At 37.0% G+C, this 23,163-nt stretch overlaps 1 protein-coding gene across 2 annotated transcripts in view; it reads left to right on the top strand.

The window, feature by feature from the left end:
- Positions 1-23,163, top strand: part of KCNK10 (potassium two pore domain channel subfamily K member 10) — a 58,884-nt gene that overhangs the window by 16,410 nt on the left and 19,311 nt on the right. The window contains exons 2-3 of one of the 2 annotated variants that reach the window (XM_081938252.1): positions 10,645-11,003; positions 21,508-21,625. In XM_081938252.1, the coding sequence (XP_081794378.1) occupies positions 10,645-11,003; positions 21,508-21,625 (477 nt within the window). The remainder of the gene's footprint in view (positions 1-10,644; positions 11,004-21,507; positions 21,626-23,163) is intronic. The other variant, XM_081938253.1, reaches the window with a different exon arrangement.

Here is a 23,163-nt window from a genome sequence, read left to right on the forward strand (position 1 = left end):
ACATGAGTTTATCCAGACCTTACATGATACTATCTTTTGGGGAATGAAAATGATCATTTTGAAATGTTAAAATTATTAGGAAATACTTAGCTAGTTGTAGTCACTGAGTGTGTTTGGGGGGAAAATAACTCAATGCATGGATAGACAAAAGAGGCCCTGTCATAAAACTTGAACTGTTATTTTGGATTTTTGGCATTTAAATCAAATGGAAAAGGTTTTTTTTCTCTCCTCTTCCCATTTTAAATAGATACTTGGCATCCTGTCCTCATTTAGTGACCACAATCATCATCATCTTTTAACAACCCCATATACCCTTGTGGGGTGGAGTCTGGGCAACTGAATGGAGCTGAGTATTTACTGGCTGGATGCCCTTCCTGTCGCCAATGCAGAGCTATATTCTGCAGATATATTCACATCGTGCCCAGAGACAGAAATAACTGCCTCTACCTAGGATCAAACTCACAGCCTCCTGATTGTGAGGCGAGAACTCCACCGCTAGGCCACTTGTACCATTCATTTAGTGACCACAATGTATTCCTTACATTAGAAGCAGAAAGGTTGCTCAGTGAAAGAAAGAGCGAGAGAATGACACTGTAAAGATGATTGCTTGCTGCCATTCATTCAGATGTATTTTCTCATACAGTGTCCTGGGCCTGACCCATTTTTCTTTTTATAGTCTCCTCACAGGTAAGAGAGATTGCTTTAAAAAGCTATCTCTTCCTGAGCTGATTTTCTAAAAAGTGTTAACCTCAAGTTGACAGGCTCTGCTCTGTGACCTTCATTGGTTGATTGGAATGATGCCTGAAACTGACCAGACTTTAATCATTTTCATATTGATGGTTTTTGTCATCAGATGCCCAAAATTTGGTCATACATGGAGACATTGGTTGGAAAATAATTTTTTAAAAATTACTGTCATATTTGTGAACGGTTGCAAAATGAGGTCGCTACTAAGAGAGGTGGCTGTACACCTACTTACCTTTTAGATAGCTTGTCAAAGCTTGCTCACCATCATGACTAAGTCATATAAACATTAAGCCACACTGTGGTTTATTTCAGTTTGACATAATGTAATGGGCAAAATAAGCCAGTTTTGATTTATTTGGCAAACCATTCTTAAGCAAATCTAGACAGCATGCTAAAAAGCAGAGACATCACCCTGCCAACAAAAGAACTCAAGGCTATGGTTTTCCCAGTTGTAATGTATGGCTATGAAAGTTGGACCATAAGAAAGGCTGAGCACGGACTTCCGGTTCCGGCGGCTGACGGCGACGGGCAGAGACTGCTCGCCCCGCGCATCCCCGGTGGGCTCCCCACTCCTTGGGGGGCACAGGACGCCCCGGAGAGGCGTTCTGCCGGAGGAGCGGTGCGGCAGGAGGACCCCTGCATCGGCAGCAGCTGTCGGGGGGCTCCCGCTTCGCTCCAGGCACCGAGGAGCGCAAAGGGGAGGCGCGCTGAAGCGTCTTCGCTGTGAGGCTGTCCGGAAGAAAAAAAGACAGTTGAAGGATGCAGCGGCGGTGCGGTGAGGTGTAGACTCCCTTGATACCTATTACCAACTCTAAAACTTGTCAGTTGTGTTAATTGGAACTTTTGGCTAACTTGGAGAAGTGCGGCTGGAGGGGAGGGGGATTCCCCCCCCCTTGGACAAGCGGCTAGAAACAAATGTGCTCGTAGCCCCAGGGAAGTAGGAGGGGGAGAGCCAAACCAAAGAGGTCACACTCCAACTAAATGGATCTTCAGATTTAAACCTTTAGGTTTTAAGACAATGGGATCTGGAAGCCTTGGGAACTTTGAATTTTGAAAACTTATTTGTTGCCTCAGTACCCGAAGTTGGCAGGGCAAGATGGCACACTTCCGTTGTCTTCATGAAAGGTGAACTTGACTCCACCTCTTAGCTTCAGGCTTCCGTTTTTTTTCTCCGTGTTATTTGGATAATTCTCTTGTGGATTGTTTGCTTTTGAACTTTTTGGAGTGAAAAACGTCTGTTCCCTGCCAGGGTGATTAGAGAGCTCCCTTGCGCCTGGTCTCTCTACCCCCCGGACTTCCTTGGCTGCTCTACCACTCTGACTGATTCTTCTCTATACTGACTGGACTCTCTATTACTAACAATGACATCTAAAAGACCACCTCCTGGAAAGTCTGGCTTTGCTGCCTCTGCCCCGACATCTGCAACCTCAAGTCCGAGCACACAATCAACATTGACAGCCTTTAAACAAGTTAAAACTACGGACTTGGAGTTTCATCAAATGTTTCAGCAAATTCTACAGGGACAAGAGGAAATAAAGAAACAACTGAAGGACATGAAAGAAGAAATTAGAGGGAACCAGGAAAAAAATAATAAGAACTCACAGAGACTGGATCTCTTGGAGCAGGGGGCGGCTGAGATGAGGGGGGGGGGGGTGGAGGGCGTGCAAAAGCGAAACAAAGAGCTTGACACCCAACAAATGAAAATAGAGTTTGAGAGAATGTCCTTTTATCTTAGGTTTCAGAATGTGATGGAGACAGATGATGAAAACATTAGGGACATCATGACAACTATCTTGGCTGAGTATACTCAGAAAGAAAAACAACAGATGGGGTGGGAAATAGACCTGGTTTATAGAGTGAACTCCGCATATGCTAGAACACACAATGTCCCCAGGGAGGTACACATTAAATTTCTTAGGAAAAGCACAAGAGATGAAATTCTGAATACACAAAGGGGACAAGCCCTGATATACAAAGATAAGGAGATAACCATACTGAAACAGATCCCCAAGAAAGTGAGGGAGAAAAGAAAATATTATTCACAATTGGCAAATAAATTATACCAGAAGGGGGTGTGGTTTCGTTGGTTGCTGCCTGAAGGTATGTTAATATTCTGGGAGGAGACAAGGGTCAGAATTAATACATCCATAGAGGCGCAGGCCTTTATGGAAAAAAATAAATTACTCCTAGAAAAACCAGAAGACATCCCAGTAGATGCACAAGACACGGGAGGGGCCGGAGCACTGCCAACAGGGGGAGATGGGGTGACATCAAGAAAGCTCAGATCACACAAATAAGTAAGAAAATCCACATGACATAAATTGATTGAAATTACTAATGAATACCACACTGACTATATGTTTTTATATAATATTTGAATGCTATGCAAATGTACACCATGAGTCTGGAGGGGGGGGGTATACCTACCGCAGTTTGCGGCTGCCACAATTTGTAACTTTCCCCATACCTTTTCCTTTTGTAAAACACCAAAAAACCAATAAAACTTTGTTTAAAAAAAAAGAAAAAGAAAGGCTGAGCACCAAAGAATTGAGGCCTTTGAACTATGGTGCTGGAGTAGACTCCTGCGTGTCCCTTGGACTGCAAGGTGATCAAACCTGTCAGTCCTAGAGGAGATCAATCCTGACTACTCTTTAGAAGGTCAGATCCTGAAGATGAAACTCAAATACTTTTGGCCACTTAATGAGGAGAAAGGACTCACTGGAGAAGAACCTAATGCTGGGAAAGATTGTAAGCAAGAGAAGAAGGGGACGACAGAGAATGAGGTGGCTGTATGAAATCACTGAAGCCGTAAGCATGAGCTTAAATGGACTCCAGAGGATGGTAGAGGACAGGAAGGCCTGGAGGAACATTGTCCATGGGATCGTGATGGGTCGGACACAACTTTGCAACTAACAACAACAAATGCTTAAGAGACCATGGTTTAGCAAGATGCATATATCAAGTCTATATATTGTTATAAAATTATCAATCCAGAATCTGTGGAAGGTTTTGGGACTCTGAAAATTATTGGTTGGATCTAGAAACGTGGTTAGGCTTGCTTCCATGCAAAATAACAAGAATTGTACTTGAACAGGTCTCGGGTCCACTAAGCTGAGCCCTCAAGTCCCAGTTTTTTAAAAAATATATATTTTATTTTTAATTTTCAAAACAAACACAACACAAAGAATTCTCCTTTTTTTACATACTGTAGAAAGTGTATCAGTTGGTTACAAAAAACTTTTGTGCATCTCTTCCATAGTCATCAACCATAATTCATATTCTCAAGTATTTTAACTCAGATATGTATACATATTACCTTCATCATACCTCCATTTTCATTTGACTACAATTGTTTAAACGTCCTTCATCATAAAATATATCAAGATTTAAAACATAACCACATACTGGCATTTCATTTGCTATTTCTAAAATCCTCCAATAACACTGAATCCTTATGGCCTATTCTAGCTAAACATCCATAATATCTAGTAACAAAAATTTCTAATCCTCCTTTCCAAATCACTGTTTACAATTTACATCCAGTTTCCTTATGTTGTACCCATACATATATATACATTGTTATCATTATCCCTCCTTTATTTGACTGTATCCTGTATCATAACATTTTTCCCCCTAATAATCAAAACTTAACTAAATTTAACTTAGTTCTTTTTATTAGCCTTTATATATAACCAAAAAGATTTGTAATCTTCCTTTCATGGGTACCATTCAAATATTCATATCCAATTATTACTTATCATAACAATACATATGTATATATTATTATCATTATCATTTATTTATTTGACTATATCTATTGTCACTAAATTTAACTAGTTTTAAATTATGCATTTCCATCTATCAACTTGTATCTTTCCAGTAGCAAAACAGTCTCATGTCTTCTGCCATTTGTGGTATCAGTCCTCTAATCATCTCCTTAATCAAATTTGTATGGACTCCTCTTAGCAACTCCTTGCTTATAAAATCTCTCATGTAATTTCGATGCCCTTCTTCTGTTTCCTTAATCAGCTTATCTTCAATTGTCAGTGGTGTTACCAATGATGTTGCTAATAAAATTTCTCTCTTTAAATTCATAAATTCTTTTGTTTTTTCTTCTTCTGTATCTTGCCATCTTGGGTAGAGTTCCCCTCCATTTAATTCCTCTTTCACTGTTTCACTCTTTCCATTTCCAGACACAAACCAATCACCATAGATATCAGCGGATTTAATTTCTTTATGGTCATTTCCCTCTTTAGTTTTTAGGCTCTAACCTCCACTTTTTCCACTTGATAAACATCTCCAATTTCTTCATCATATTTTACTGTTAGATGCTCTAGGTTTTCCAACTTCTTCTCCATTCTCTCAAATGTATTTGATAATTTCTGAATTTCTAACAATATATTTTGCAGGCTTAATTTTTTTAAGGTTTTTACAAGATTAAAAGGTTTTTACAAGATTAACCATAAATTCACAATAAGGTCTTATTTTCACTTTTCTCTGGTTAAAGATATACTTCAAAGGAACATCTGTATGCTTTTCTTCTTATCACTCTCTATAAACAAACAGTGAGACCTTGACGTGCCAAGCCAGAATAATCAGTGAGGAAAGTAAGAGTGTTTTGTTTCCAATACCTCCAGCCTCCAAGTAGCAGTGTTTTTCTTTCCCTCTGTTGTTACAATTTTCTTTGTTTCCTTTTGTATCTTTTTTATATTCCAAGTTAAAAAAAAGTCAAATTCTTAAATGAGTTAGAGAAGAAAAGGGGGAAAAACACCCACAGTAGTGAAGAAGGAGAATTTTAGTCCATAGGTTACAAAGAATAATAATAAAAGAAAAAAAAATAGAAGAAAACTTAATCCATTCGTTTTAAAAGGCTTGCACAAATTCCATCCATGAACATAGCATTTACAAAGTAGGATAACCCACTGTCCAAAATTCTCAAATTTAAATTAACTTTAAGTTTTTTATAGGCAGTTTCTTTTAAAATGGCAAAAATTCCACACCAGCTGGAAACACTTTCTCTTTCCGTATCCTTCCGTTTTTGGAGCTGCCCTGACTTCATCAGTATAATGGCTGGATTTTTTGTCGCCGGCTTGAAGAACTTATCTTGGATCCATCAGGGACTTTGCAATGTCTCTGAGATCAGCAAGACGTATTCTTCCTGTTCACCGTCTGCAACTGTTTACGTCCGATTGGACCACCCAGCGGCAAAAGTATCAACTCATAATCGCGACGTTGGTTCCTCCCATCAAGTCCCAGTTTTAATGTTGCCTGAAAAAAATCAAATGCTTCCTGGTCATTTTGTACAAGGTGCTTGTGGCAGAGAGCACGTAGAGGACTTTGGCATTTAAAGTTTCAGAGTCTTACATCATTTGGAACTTCCATTCCTTGCTCAGGTGGATTAGTAATAAAACATAATTTGCACATTTGGGGTTCAGGGTTGCTTATTTTCAGAGAGAAAGTTAACCAAATGTATTGGTACTAATAGCAGTATTTGTTGCAAAGTGCTGGCATATTACTGAATTTAGCAGTGCTAACACTGCATTAGAGAATTCACTTCAGGGAAATGGAGCAGCTGTTCTTTTAGTTTATCTAGATGAACTGCATCTTCTCACTGTTATGGGGCTATTAAAGTGCAAATGATCTCATCTTGGCAGAAAGAAAAAGTTTCTCCCCACTGCCTTCAGATGTACCTTAGTCTGCAGTGCGATTATTCTAGAGTCAGGAAATTCTATGAGATAACTTGTTGCATTTCCTATTGTCACAACTCAGTAATTTTTTTAAAGCAGATTTGATTCTGTAGTGGGTATTTTAATTGGATCTTTAACTATCAATTTGCAAACACAATGACAGAGTGGAAATGGAGCTAAGACAAGAGGGCATTAGCACCTTTCTTTTTCAGCATCAATTAAAAAGCTAAGCTAACCAAATTGCACCCTTTCAGTTTTTACTGTCTGGTTCTTTTCTATTTTATGTATTTTTATTGTATTGTTTTACTTTTTTCATACATATTATTTCATGCATTAAGTACTGTTTCTATGTCAGCAGTCTCCTGAGAATTCAAGTTCGTATATATGGAGTTTCTTCTAATCCGATCCATACAGCAACCCATTGGGATAGATTGTTTTAGAAATAAAGCTGGTGAGGCAGAGACTGGCAATTTTCAAGTTAGAGAGAACCACTATGCCAACCTAGATCAGGTTTCTGTAAATAAATAAATAAAAATCACAGCCAAAAGAGGCTATACTGTAGTTTCAGCAATATCAGCCTGCTCAAAGTACTTGAGAAAGCTTTGATCACCTACGTAGAATAATCTCCCACAACCTGGTGTCCCCCAGGTACATTGGGAATATCTTTCATATCAATTCCAGTTGATACGACCATACTAGTTATGAATGCTGAGAAATAGTAACAGCACATCTGGAGTGCACTGAACTAACTTAATACTTTCTAAAGAATATGACAAGCAAAGTCAATGGAGAAGTCAGATTCACTTAACAACATGTTACTAACTTAACAGCTGCAGTGATTCACTGAACAACTGTGGCAAGAAAGATAATAAAATTGGGCAAAATTTATTTAACAACTGTCTTCTTAGCAACACAAATGTTGGGCTCAACTGTGGTCGTAAGTCAAAGATTACCTGTACATTTCCCTTTTTTAGTTGGAACTGACATTACTGAGGTGTAGTCAGCTTGTGATCCACTAATATCTCAAGGGCCCAAGGAAATTAGAATTTTAGTTGGTCATTTTGTAGCAGGTGTCCTAAAGGAAAATAATAATATATGATTATTTTTATGAATGTATTATTTTACTTACTTTAGGTCGATAAGTAATTTCTAAACACCCAAACTAAAATGAACTAAGCTGATAAGGCTACAGAAACTGACATTTCAAATGGCTTGTTTCTAGCTCCTTAATGTTTCAATACAGCATTCTCGCTAAACAAATAGGAACATACCTCTCTCCAGTGACATCGTCTGTGGCATAACACCTGACAAAGTCTCCTTTGAGGCATAACAATCTGCTAATTTAAAGTGTGTGTTGCGTAAACTGAGATTTGTTGCCATGTTTAATGAGAGAGCTTAAAACCTATTTCAGGAAGGCTTAACAAACAAACTCAAAGTAGAGAAAGCTGTACTGGAAAAGCAGATTCTTAAGAGACCTTTTCCAGAAATGAGGCTAATGAAAATCTATTTTTTTGGGACTGAGAAAAAACAGAAAGCACGAGTTCTGTGTGCCAGTTTGGGCCACGCAATAGTCTGAATTAGAAGAGGAAAGAATAACAGAGGTGTTTAGGTATTAGCCCTTGGAAGTTCCTTAAACATGAGCCTACTGGAATTGTGTGGCCAATAATTTAGATAAATTAATAAAATAAAAAAGTCATTTCCTGGGATCCTACCGTCAGTCTAGAGGGCTCATATTGAATACAACCATGTATGCGGTAGCTCTTTTCATGGAGGAAAACTTGGTCTGGAATGCTTCATTATCCCTGCATTTTCTTCAAAATGCTAAGAAAAAGGAAAAAAAATAGTGACCATAACAGAATAATACAGAGGAAAAAAATTCACCTACATTATAACATCTCTAGAAAGTTCTTTGGGCTTGCAGCTGTACCCATGTAAACTGTGTGTAGATCTTATAATAAGTACTTTGTGGAGACTGAATTTGCTATTTATGATGATTATACCGCTCCCAAGAGAGGATAACTTAATTTAGATACTTGGCTACTTGCTAATCTATCCAAGCATACCCAATAGTGGATAACATTTTGCTAACCTTCCAGTGGATAACATTTTGCTTCTTGATGTTACTGATATGTAGAATCTAAGGAATTGCTTTAGAGTAGTTCATATAGTTCAATATTGTTGACACAGAATGGCAGAAGTCTTTTTAGAGCCCAACCTGAAGATGCCAAGGGCAGAATTTGTTGTCTGCTTCCAATTCATGTTGGGCCTACATGTTGCTTACAGTTGGTTGCAATTTTCTATGGATGAAAAGTGTTTCTTACGTCAGGTTTTGCTATGATATGCCCAAAATTCATAAATGTTGATACAATACTACTTACATGATTAGGATATTTTACTGAGTATTAATTATTAGTAATGGGTGAAGTCTAAGTAATATGTTTGAATAATGTTTTAAATTATTTATTTCATATCCCCAAACAGCCACAAAATTTAGCAATGGAAATATCTTTCAGTCCAAGTCATTTACAATTGGTTATACAATTTGGGAATAAAGATAGTTTAGAATATTTTTAACAGATTGGAGCATTTGTTTTTTACTGGTTATTACCACAATTCGCCTCACATGATATGCTTAGTAATCACTCTACTGTATGAGGAAGACAGGCCTGCTGTGCCTGTATATAAATAAATACCAAAGCTGACTTCATTTGTTTATTTTCAAGATACAAACACTTAAAAGGAATTCAAGAATAAAGAGTACTATTTTCTTTTATTACAAGTAACTGAGGAATAGTTACTGAGAGGTAGGATCATTGGTCAATGAGCTGTAATCTGCCATGGATTAGGAATGTGATCCAACATGCACAAAATTAAATTTAGACTTATAAGACTGTTTTATTTCTAGTTCTGAAGGAATATAATTATTCAGACTGTAGATAAACATAGTTTCTGTCCTAACATATTGAGAAAAATATTTTAATTTTCATTAATTTGGATCATTTTCATGAATATCATTTTTCCAACTGAAACAAACAGTAGAATCTCCATTCAGTAAGAGAACCAGGTTGCTCCTTATTCCCCATCATCTCCATATATCTGTGCATGTTATTTCAGTCTTTCTGAAAATAGAGAAATAGGCAGAAACAAAAGTAAGCTTCATAAACCTAAGTAGGGATATATAAATTTTTCAAATTCATGTCATTTCAAATTCAAAACAACTCATTTTGGGATTGGAAAGTCCATAACAGCTGTTCTTTGGATGGAATGGGCTGTTTTGATGATTTTGAAAGAAGTTTGAGCTTGAAATGGGTTGTTTTGTACTCAGAAGAGTTAAAAAGATTTTGTAGACCTCAGCTGTTTATCTCTTGTTTACTTTAAGTTGAAGAACCATCTACAGGAGTACTAGAATTTATAAAATATTTCACCTCCTATATTTTCACTTTGGGGCAGGGTGAACTTGAGAGGGCAGCTGAATACAAATATTTTTTCTTATTCTTAACTATTGTACCATGCTAGCTCTTGAGGGCAAAAGAAGAGCAGCTTTAAGAATTTTGGCTTCCGGTCTATGGCATTTATTCCAAGTCTGTAATAGAAACAACATGGCTATATTGGCATTTTGCATTATTTTTCAGCCAACAGTTAATTAGAAAATGTCTCTTAATTTGTGGGAAAACAGTTTGAGCTATGGTCACTCCCCATCTTTGGTGATTAATTGCCATTTCCCAGGAGGTGGAATTTCAATCAGAGAAGCAGTACGTGTGTGCAGGTGTAGATTCTCTAGCCCAATTCCCATTTGAAAACCTTGCATCCAGTTAAAGTTTCCTCAGAAAATGTTAATTAACTCTCTAATGCCAAACCATAGGCATTATCCATACCAAGGATTTATTATGGAGGTACTGAAGCTACCTAGTCTGCTTCATATTGTGTAGGAATTAACATGGAGAATTTCCCATGAACTTGAAAAGCTATTATCGTTAGCAATAACTATGTTTATACAGCAGCAGCTGAAAATATAAAAAGGTTATAATTTTGTGACACAACCAATTATTTATATATAGGATTTGGCACGATCAGTCTTTAATTAGGCTAGCAAACATCTCAAGTTTGGATAAAGCTACCCGACAGTGTGGGAAATTGTTGAACCATTATTGTGATACAGTGTAATGCAGCTACAGAAAAAGCCAGGATACCATATACAGATTTAACACAGCAATTTTGTTTTCTATTCCAGTGATTGTGCCGGCAACTGTTCCCTCAGGTTGTGTGCCTGTGACCAATAAGACTAATATACCCAAGCCAGCATCACGACTCTCTATTTCGTCTCCTCGGGCAACTGTGATTGCCAGTATGGAAACCCCCTCACAGGGTTTGCAGACAGTAATGAAGTGGAAAACAGTGGTAGCCATTTTCTTTGTGGTAGTGGCCTATCTGGTCACAGGAGGTCTTGTGTTTCGTGCTTTGGAACAGCCAGAAGAAAGCAGTCAGAAAACCAGAATTGCCAATGATAAAGCAGAATTCCTCCAAGAGAACAACTGTGTATCCCAGCAGGAGTTGGAGGCATTGATTAAGGTGAGAACATCAGAACAAATACCACATATTGGGAAAATTGCTTTTAAAAATCTAAATGAGGTATAATTTTAAAAAAAAAGTTTCCTGTGCTGCATGTTTTTCTCCCTCTTCTGTTTTGTTGCTATGAGAAGGAGCTCTGAAGTCTCTGTTTTTGATTTTAAGAGAAGGGATGGTGTCTCCAGTAAATGTTGTTTAAATATGGCTCCTTAACCATTTGAGACTGAAGATTCCTTTTGAACCCTGTGCAACTTGTTAGGAGGTGCATATGGGTCTGGCAAAGAGAGAGAATATGGAAAAGGCAAGCAGAAAATTATCTTGGATGCTAAATCCACATGCTTTCTTTGCCTTGGAAAATTATCTGCATCAGGATGTCCTGAGGAAAAAAGGCACGCAGGATACATCTTTCCCTTTTCATCAACAGGCAGAATCCTATGTCTCCTGCAGTGATAGATAGGGCAGGTTTTTGGAGTGAGCAACTATACATCTGATGAGTTAAAAGAAATAGCCAGAATGGTATGGCTGAGAAAAAGAATACTGGAAATTGTATAAGGCTGACTAGAATGTGGATAGTACAATAGGGTGAAGCTATACTCTTGTCCAAGAATCATTGAGTTGAAAGGACTATTTAGAGCATTAAGTCCAATTCCCAGATCAATGAAGCTAGGTTCATATATTCTTGAAGATGGCTCTCTAGCTTTGTCTTGAGGATATACATTGCTCTGTTGAGCTGCTTTATTAGGAAAATTATAAAGTCTAAAAACCTTGGGTTTTATACTTGTATCATTGGATATAAAATAGCAATCTGGTCAAAAGGTTTTTTCAGCAAGGCACTAATATGAAACATACCTCTAAATTAACAATGAAGGGCCTACAGAAAAGAAAAAAGAAAAAAGAAAAACTTTAGAATGGCCTTCATAGTCCCCAGATTTGAATAGTACTGAACGTCTATGGGGAGATCTCAAACATGCAGAAAAGCCTAAGAATATTTTTGTGTCAGAAAAGGTATGCAAATAGGGAAAAAGTTCTGTAGATGAGGAAAATGATCCAGAACCAAAAGTAGAAAGATTACAGGAAATGTTGGGAAACTTGTTATTTCTGACCAAGGATATATTACTGTAAAGGTGTCCAAATTTCTCACCTGTCATGTTTGTTGTTTTCTAATTCTGAATCTGTAAACAATTGCACTTAAATAGTATGTTTTCATCTTTGTAGAAATAGTTGGTATTTCGTTTTACACCATGTACACAGGTTACGTCAGCTTCTTTTCACTTAAGAATCAATTGAAACATATATTTTGACTAGGAGTTCCTACATATAAGTCACTCAGAGTTACGTTCTGTGAGATAGGCAACTATATAAATGGAATAAATAAATTAATGTATACATGCAGCTTCATAAGCTATTTCACTTTTATGGATATAAATTTAAAGCTAAAAAAAGAAAAAGAAAAAGGGTTAGCAGAATGACCATATATTACTAATCAAAGAACACTGCTGCTTTTGAGGCTCTGAAGCTAATAGGTCAGAGTACCCACTCTGAATGTAACTAGCTTGTGTCTAGCAATACGTGATTGATTCCTAAATTTGCAGCTATCTTTTTAGGTAGCTCTTAAGCAGGGATTAAAAAGTCTATAGAGATTCAACCGAATAAAAACTTCCGGTTTAATCTCTGGTTCCGAATTCAGCACATGAGAAGCAATCTAAGGCAATTATGATCTGACAGCAACATTCAGATCGTACAAAATATATTTCGTCATCTTGCTATGAGGACCTTAATTTCTGAATTAAAGTTGATTACAGTTTCTGCTCATTAGGTCAGTACAAAACAAAAACACAAAAAAACCCTCAAATACATGTTGATGAAAACAAAGACATATTAATTAAAATGAGTGTTTTATACATAGAGGAAAGAAGGATGAAAAACATATACCTTGCTTGTATATATTTCATAAACAATATATAGTATATATTGTTTATGAAATATATACAAGCAAGGTATGTATTATATACTGTATGTATATATTTCATTTTAAATTGTGAAGAAATACTTCCAATGTTTGTTTACTTGTTTCTAATCTATTCTAAACAATGCTGCAGTCTGGATTGTTATTTAATTGGTCCTCTGAGTGACATTTGGTCTTCTGAGAGAAATCATCAGACTTGAGTTTGCTGCCAAAAGAGGAATATGACATAGCCTTTACAATAGCTTAAGTGCAATTATTATATGTCAGCATTTTAGTTACCTTTAATGATGCTTACAGTAGGAAATAAAGCCTGGAAAATGACTTCATACTGAGTAATGTACATTGCATTTGCCTGCAATACATGTTTTACATTTTCTGTTAAAGGCAATCTATAATTTTTTTTCTTAAGTCAGTTGTACATTTAGTTTAAAAGGGAAATGTTCAGTTTAAACTGAACATATATTCAGTTTATGTATACTTATTTTTCCCTTCCAGAGAAAGGGCGAATGTAACCTTTGCAATAAAGAAATGGTCTGACAAGAACATTTTACCCCAAGCCATTCAGAGTCTGCAAAAGAGTCTCAGTTAGAGGCATTTCTGCTGTATTCTTACTAGCGGTTAGAAATAATTATCATGGTTAATAAGCCTGAGTTTCTTTTTGGACAGCTATAAAAATTAATAAAAACTATCTTAGTGTCATTGTCCCAAAGTCTATAATATCTTCTGGAAGTTGCACCAGAAGGCAGGAGTTGACATATTGAGAAGGGAGAGATGAAGATGAGAAAGGAGAAGCAAGATATCTTTCTCTCTGTGTCTCTCTCTCTCTTTCTCTCTTATCTTTATCTTTCTCTGTTTGTGTTTGTGTCTGTCTGTCTCTGTCTCTATATCTGTCAGTCTCATCTCTTTATCTCTCTCTCATCTCTCCCTCTCTCTCTCCCTCCCTCCCTCTCTAATCTTTCTGTCTTTCTGTCTGTCTGTGTCTCTCTCATGCACACACACAGAGACAGACAAAGAGAAAGAAAAGAAAAAAGAGAATGAAAACTGAGAATAATTTAAAATACTGGTTTTGAATTTCCTGAAAGAAGACATTTTAGATAGATGGTTATCTGACCTTTTGCCATTCTTTGAGAGCTTAAAATGGCCTACAAGGGGGTATCTCTTCATTTTGTCCCCTGAATAAAAGAGAAGATGGAAAGTAACATTATAAACTAAAAAATGGAAAGAGATCATAGAGAATTGAGACAGTGAAGGATGTTAGAAAGGCACAGAAAATAGGAGGAGGTTGGGGGATATGATAAAGTGAGACTGCTCAGAGATTGTTCCAGCCTTAATTAAATAAGACATCCCTATTGTCTATTCCTAACCAATAGAGGCTATGAAATGGACATCTCCAGGAAGTTTGGAGATATGGTAATCTTAAAATGTTTCCTATATAGCAATTGGGAGTTTCTAGATTAGAAAATGCTACTACTGCTGCTACTAAAGTATTGGCTTATGTTGATGTCCCTTTGGGTTCAGATGTCTTGGGAACAACAGTCATTACCCATAAGAGTTGCCTGTCTATACTGACTCAGGAGATAGAAACTTTGACTAAAAATGACAAATTGGAGGAAGATGTATCCTTAATGTGGATATCCAAGATACCTGAGCATAATATCTTAAAGTGACACAATTGGAAAAAGCTATTTAGGCCACTGAGTAAGCCCCCTGCTTAGGGCTGGAATCCAATGAGAGCCAGAACAAATGTCTAGCGAGGCTCAGCTTGATCCTATCCAGCTAAAGAAACCAATGACCTTTCCAGATAATTGTTCCTGATCCCCCCCACTTCCCTTGCATTATTGTAGCCTGAGCTGTATACCGTATTGTGATTTTGCTTTGGGCCAAGCATGGGGCATTTTATCCTGTCCGTTCACTGCAGTATGTTAAAGAATGATCTTTTTGCTAACGAAAAGGAAGGCTGCTTCATTGTAAAAGTAAGGTATTCTAAACAAGCTTCAGCTCAGGGAAATTCACTTTTGTCCTAAGGTATTTTAAGGGCCCCCGTAGGAACTGTTTTTGGAAAAGTAAAATGTCAGAAAGCATAAGTTTCTGGAATTGATTTTGGACAAGTAAAGAGGCAAATGAGAGTAGCTGCTAAAAGTAGATAAGAAGCAGATATTCTACATATAAAATGACCCCCAAACTGGCCAGCTGGGTGAAATGTGTGGGATGAATAGGACTTAAAGAACTAATCACTTTGTCAGGCCTGCAGCCATCTTTTCTTTTGGATCTTTGGCCTGCCATACTTTCTATTATCCTACTATGCATTTTCTATTGTGGGAAAATGGGAAGGGAGATTGTGAAGGGAGAGGTCCCTTCCAACCCTACTATTGTATTGTATTGTATTGTATTGCATTGTATTGTATTGTATTGTATTGTATTGTATTGTATTGTATTGTATGGAATTAGATGCTATGTAGCCATAACAAAATTCTTTCTAGAATACCAAGGTCATCCTTTGTCTTTGCATCTCTGCACCTGACCGGAACTGGATGGATGCAACTGCCAGCATGGCAGTGGAAGATTGGGCCATGTGACAGACTTGTGGGTGTGGGGGCAAAGTCTTGAACTTTCAACTGAGTGGGGGAAATTGGGAAGCTTTCAGATTCAGGTTTTTCCAAATATGCCAACATGGCTCTCTTAATAAATTGGAACTTTGAGCAATACTTTGCCTTGGACTCTGATTTAGTTTTGGAACCCTGACACACTTTGCTATTTATATCGATATGGATTTTAAAAATTAGGGTCTCTTTGTAATGGTCATAGCAACATTCCCCATTGTACCAGGTGCTGTCTGCCTAAGAAAAACAAGTTTAAAAGAATAAAGTTAAGAGAGTTAAAGTTAAAGTTAAGAACATTTTCCTCACATCACGATGATCTAAAGTCATGCATTTATTGTTCCATTTAAGTAGGAGTTTTCTTCACATCCTGGAGTTTACTTTCAGTGTTCAATTCTATCTGTTAATGGTCCTCAGAAAGTCAGTATAAAATTCCTCTGAATCTGCTAATTTATTTATTTATTTATTTTTTATTTACTGAGCGCTTATAGACCGCCCCCTCTCCCGAAAGGGACTCGGGGCGGTGTACAGTCCATATCAGAAATACATCATATAAAATAACTATAAAATTAAACAATTAAATTATTAAATAGATAAATAGATACGAAGGAGGATAAAAAAGGTTTAAAGAACTGTACGGCTGAGTAAATAGTTTAAAACCCCAACAAATATCCCATAAAATTAAATTTAAAAAACAATTCCCCTAAAATAACCAGTAAAGAAATATGTTTGCCAGGAGGTAGCAGTTATGATTATGCCAGGCCAGCCAATCGGAACAGGTGTGTCTTCAATTTTTGTCGGAAGGAGCGGAAGTCTGTGGTGGTTCTAATGTCGGGGGGGAGGTCATTCCAGAGGGTTGGGCCCATCACAGAGAAGGCCCTACTCCTTGGCGCCGCCCTTTGGCATTGCCTAGTGGACGGCACTAGGAGAAGTCCCTCCCTGTGAGAGCGAATTGGCCGCAGGGATGTGTGTGGAGTGATGCAATCCCTCAGGTAGCTAGGTCCTGTAATGAACATACATTGAACTGTTCCCATAAATAGCCGGTCAGATTTTAGCATAGTTCTCTTAGTTCAGTAAAGATGAACCAAGAAGAAAAATATTCCAGAATAGATTTTGTACATTCTCATTTGTGCTCATGCTGGGGTCTTGCTAATTAGTAAGTCTTCCCTACAGTTGTTGAGCTCTTTGTGTATTCTTAACAGATCTTAACAGATTAACAGAGTTGGAAGGGACCTTGTAGGTCATCTAGTCCAACCCTCCAAGCAGGAGACCCTACACCATTTCTGACAAATGGCAGTCCAATCTCTTCTTGAGATAAGAGTGAGAAAATTCTACACAGGACAATCTCTTGTTTCCTTCCAGTATCTGAAAACTTCAGTACTTCACTTTATATAAATGCAAATGCTCCCTAGATAAACATACATTTTGGTATTATTTTCAGTTTTCATGTGCTGTAGTGACAGTTTCTTTCAGTAACCTGGAACATAGCTGTTAGCTTACATTCCTAACAGTACATAATCCACCGGATGTAACTTCTTGGGATCCAGATGATGAGGATGATGCCAAGAAGATAGCGGGGTTTCAACGATGCAACGAAAGAGCATTGTGTATAATTGGTCTAACACCGACTGACCAACAATTGATTCATATTCCAAAGTGATGGTATGATTTCATTGTTGCTGTTGTTTACTGATGACATAGCATTAATTACTAAAACTGAACAAAAGACTATTGAGATTATTACATTATTAAAAATGCAGTTTAAAATAAAACATCTTGGTGAAATTAAGCAATATCTTGGTTTAAAAATAGATAAAACTAGGGGAGGATATAAAATATCACAAACTGAGAAGATCAACCAGCTACTCAGGACTTTTAAAATGGAACTGTGTAAACTGGCTAAAACTCCAGTGGGTCAAGAATTTAGCCATGATGATATAAAAAGCCCTGTATTTGATAAAGGTATTTATCAATCCCTAATTGGTAGTTTATCTTATCTTAGCAATTGATCAAGGCCAGATATAGCATATAGTGTTAAACAATTAGCCAGGTTTAATGCTGAACCTACAGAAAGGCACCTGCAAGCTGTTAAACATGTATTGAGATATCTTAAACAGACAATACCCTATGCCTTATATTTAGAGCCTAAGGATGAACTAAGATTAACTGCATATGCTGATGCAAGTTTTGCTACAGACGTGTCTACACGTAAATCCACATCAAATCCAATATTCTTAGGTAAAGCATTAATTGGAGGGCGGTCTATTCGCCAAAAACATTTAAGTTTATCGACAATGAAGGCTGAATTCTCATGTTTATCTTTGTTATGTATGGATTTGGTTTGTTACAAACAACTCTTACTGGATATGTACAGGATTGATGTACAGGAGCCTATTGTTGTATATGAAGACAACTAGACTGTGTTTGATTGATAACTGACTGACTGAACCATGTGTAAATTTAACTCTGAATACCTCTATTTTCCACAAAAGTATAAACCTATTTGAACTGCGGTGTCTCTATATGCTGGTTTGAGTGTTCTTCCACTCTACTCTCATTACGTTTCTCTGCATACTCGCTCTCCTAACGGGGAGCTTACCTAACAATAGCTACTGAAACATTAGCAGAGTATGTAGGTAAATAATTTTTCCAAGGGCCTACTTTTTCCTGGACAAATCTTTTGATTCTCTTAGTTCATTTACTTCCTATAGACAAGTTGGAATTTTGATCATCTGTTGCTAATATCCTGCCCAACACATGCACTTATTAGAAGCCTTAGTAAAGCCACCAATGTGCTCTCTTTTCTGGTGAGATTAGGTTATCTTTGCTGAGTGAGACACGTTGTGTGCCATTGCCATTTCATCTTAAAATGGTACCACAATTGCTACATGGATTCCTTGTTCATTTCATGCATGAGACTCCATTTGTGAAATGAATATAAAAAACATTTAGCAAGAAAAGCTAAAAGTGCAGAGTTCTTGGCCTGGGAGAAGAGCTTTATGTCAGCTCCTGGCCAAAAGAAAAACAAGATAAAAAATAAATTGCATTGCTAATGTGGTAGGAAAGTTAAGGTGCAACCCGAAATGTCTGTTACAAAAGCTTTTGAAAGATAATTGGTAATTGTATAACTCTTGATTCATTCTTTTTTTTTTTTTTTGCAAATTTCAATAGAAATCATAAACTCTTGTCTAGATTAATGAAATATGGTGCATGTGGAACTAAATTTGAAGACAATGAAAAAACTTCTGTTGGCAGCATTTTCTATTATGTATTTGTTAAACAAATTTTTATACCAGCCAAGTAGTCTCATAAATGTCACTTGGTGATAACTAAATGCAGTATGCCATTAAATTGTGCACAGCTTTAATAGGTCACCACTTGTTTACTTGTTTCTACACCAACAGAAGTAATGTGCGCAATTAATTGGCCACAGAGGAAGATGATTTTCTTTATTGCATAAGTCGTCTTCCGGTATAGGATTTTTACAGGTCTGGTTTGTTATTTTCACTTTTCAAAACATGTTCTTACAAACTGTGTCTCCAGCATGAAGGTGTGTGTGTGTGTGTGTGTGTGTGTGTATGAAAAAGATGATTACAAGTACAAAACAGCAATATAAAGGGGATGTTAGCATTGTATTTATATTCCAAAGGAGGGAAGTACTGTACTGAAACAACACCAACATCCTACACAGAAAAGAAAGAAGATCTTAAGCAGATTATGCACTCTTCATGCATTGTTTCCTTTGTTTGGGACAAAAAAAAAAGCTTTTGGAGAATTTGAGTTTTCTAGATTACTGAGGCCCATGGAGAAGATAGTGGCTTAGAAATCAGAAGCCCAAGGGAGAAAAGCCTGGATAGCAGGGATATCTAGAGAGGAGACCAACAATGTCCAAATTCGGCTCACAAGGGTGTGTGAGTGAAGCCCTGTCTTGTTTTGTGCATGCAAAGAATGCTAGTCATGTCAAAAAGGGTTGAATATTCAGTTATCATGTTTCACCCTCCATTTTGACAATGTGGGCACTCTTGGAATGGCAACAGTGACTAGAGAAAATGCTCTAGTCTGTATGAAAATGTTAATTTGAAAGTTCAAGTTAGCACTCAAAGAGAATATATAACTGGCAGGCATGTGGCCCAAGACTTATTAATCTGTTGCATTTCTACATTCAAGTAGAAAAAAAATCTCTTGGGAATCCCAGATTCCTGTTTCTTGAATCCTGAATGCACATTAGAATATTACATATACTTGTAGTTGGGAAGCAGTCAATAATATGTTGACTTGCAAGGTAGCCTCTGGAGTATCTGGATTGCTTTCCTATATACATGACAAGGAAGCAAGAATGAATGCAAAATTATACCTATTTGTTATGTATCATAAGAAAGGTGACAGAATTATGAAGAATGTGGATGAGGGAGCAAAGAGTTTTGAATTATGGAATGTTTTATATGACTATGTTGAATGTAATAAGAATGTTATATGGAAGAAAGAAACTATGTGTGATGATTAAATTGAACGTGTTGGAAATGCTGAACAGAGTATGAGAAGAATACATGAGACTTCCTTTATTTTTTATTGTAGTTATAGATAAAAGTATGATATGTTATGCTTTTATATAAGTATAAGATGCTGGTAGTGATTGTAGATGTGTGTGTCAGCGTTCCAAATATCATGTAAAATTAAATCAGAGTCCAAGGCAGAGCTATCCTTAAAGTTCCAATTTAATAAGACAGACATGTTGGCACATCTGTGAAATCCCAAATCTAAAAGCTTCCTGGGATTCCACCCAGTTGAAAGTTCATGATCTTATCCCCACACCCATAAATCCATCACATGGTCCAATCTTCTTCAGCCACGCTGGCATTTCCACCCATTTAGTTCCGGTCAGATGCAGAGGTGCGGAGACCAAAGATGACCTTGGGCTTCTAGAAAGGAATGACAACAACACATCCCACAATTCTACTCCTTTCCATTCCCCCTCCCAATTACTACACTAATGAAACAGCATAATGAAATAATAGAGTGTGGCAGGCCAAAGATCCTAAAAAGGAATATAACTGCAGGCCCGAACAGTGTGTTGATTAAGGACATAAATGCACAGGCATTTTCATGAAGCTGTGTTGTATACCAAGATTGAACTATTTTCAGTAAATGTTAGATCACATGGCAAACAAGTGAAAATCAAAGTATCAAAGTAGCTGAGAGAGAAAATGGAGCAAATAATTCTGTGTTGCATATAAAAGCTGAAAAGTTAGAGCAGAATTATTCTTTGTATCATGGTACAAAATGCTGGTAAAAAAGTTATGTGTGATATATTGTGTGGAATGAATATTTCAAAAGATGCAAAATTTGCCATGCATGAAGAGATGGTTTCACCCACTTTTGTTAGAAGTGATTTACAAATTACAGATTCCAAAAATTCCTTCCAGCATGGTCTATGAATTTAGAGACAGCTGGGTATATTAAAGTTTATAATCTTAACAATGGTGAAGGTCATCATATTAGAGAAAGTTTGAATAGGAAGGTTGACATAAGAATATACACAGAATATTATACATCTTAATACTTACACAGGTAAGTTCTTTTCTTTGGCTTCTGCATCTTGCAAAATACAGAATCTTGCATCTTCTTGAGATGTACCCATATAAATCAGTGTATTACTGAGTGCCCATGGTATTTGAAGGAATCTATTTTATTTTATACTTAAAAGAGTTACAGCTACACAACTACAATGGACTCTTGGAGAAGCTTTGACTCAGTGAGAGAGGAATATGACTTTGCATGTAGAAATGTGTGGGACATCTTGTAGTAGTAGACAATGGATTTTTTTTAATTGCCTGAACTTTAGAGAAAAACATTTGCACCACCAATCTTGCATTTGGAAAACAAGGTATTTTGTTCATTTACGATATATTCTGCTCTCAATTTGCTTTTAATTTTTTTTTTGTAGCGGGTTATGAATGCTACCAGTGCAGGAGTCAACCCCGTTGGAGATTCTTCTAATAGCAGTAGCCACTGGGACCTTGGAAGTGCCTTTTTCTTTGCAGGAACTGTCATTACTACTATAGGTATCTGTTTATGCATATTTATAATGTATATTTTCTGAATGATTCTGTCTTGGTATGACCAAATATGGGGAAAATGGGATTTACGGTATATAGCCTATCGACTGCTACTTTCAGAGGAGGTTTGAAGTATGGACCGCCACCACAGAGTCTAAATCAGTCAATAAAAGGCACCACCCCAAATAAAACGAATTAATCAGGAATAAAACTATAGGATATTTTAACAGATGTATCAACCAACATTGAATGATAGCAAGTAGCCGAAGAGGGCAAAGTAAGGAGATTTCCAAGGACATGGCATAACACAACACATGGCTTGAAAGAATAATGGGAGTGACTCAGCTGACAATGAATTTTTTTAAAGTAGGTTTATTTGACTGTCAGCTGCCTTAGTTGTTACCTTTGCTGTATTTTTTCAAATAGAATCAGAACAGTCAGCAGAGGTTACTGCAAGCCTTCATTCTGTTTTGTGCATAAGTGCGTACTTAACACACACGCACACAAGTCAATTGCCTAGTTTACCTTTGGAAATAATAGAAAGCAGCTTTTTTTTTTACAAAGCCAAAGCTGCCTTCTGTTTGCTCTGTTTATCAAACTGGGGGTGGGGAGATGCTAGTATTTACTGGTGAAATGGCTCTTATAATTCAACCCCACTATTTAAGACTAGCAAGTGATTGTTCTGGAACTAGAACCAAACTGTTGTTCATTTGAGATACAGAAGAGCTGCTGTTGCATGATGCTGTTTAGCAATTTCATTCAATAATAGTTTTTTTTTTTTTGGCGTTCCTCACCAGTCGAATTAGAACCTTGTTCATTGGCAGATTTTTGGAATTTTAGAATAGTTATACTTAAGTGTGGTGGGGAAATTGTCTCTTAAAAAAGAGTGCATGCAGGCACACCCCTATTTCAAGTGATTTAACATGTAAGAGAAAAGGTACATCTACCAGTGAATGGGGGAATCCATTTGAAGTGCAGGAGAGGCATTCTCTCAACTGACGGATTTAATGATGAATAAACATTCCAGATCTGGAGCTGCAGGCTTACTAAGCAAATAAATGTAAGAAGCGCCCAGCTGGGTAGGAGCAAAAGTCTATCAAGCTGAACATCTGGTTCCCTACAGTGATCAGCAGCTGCACCCAGGGTAGCAGCAAAGTCATTCACATATTATAATTATAGAGGAATTTAGAAATAACTGACTTCAACCCGTATTGGAGCAAAGCTTATTGAATTATCTGTGTAGCAGTCCTGTCTGTCCTGGTTGCAAATTTGGATCTTCTTTTGATAAGGGAAGAGCACCCCAATTGTGTGTGTTGGGGTAGGGAGGAATTCAAAAGTTCATTATCATTGCATGTAATTAAGTCCTAAAAAAGATTAAATGGCACAAGACTTTCTCACATAAGCTAAATTGTAAAAAAGAAGGAACTTTCACTAACTTGCCATGTGTGCGGATTTTAATTTTGAAAGGTTATGCAGCTGTGTTGATGTGCATTGGACAGCGAACTCAATTATGTGGCTGGGCTATTTAAGTTAGATCTAAACAT

The sequence above is a fragment of the Natrix helvetica genome (assembly GCF_964273705.1).
Source record: "Natrix helvetica genome assembly, chromosome: 1".
NCBI classification, from domain to species: Eukaryota; Metazoa; Chordata; class Lepidosauria; order Squamata; family Natricidae; genus Natrix; species Natrix helvetica.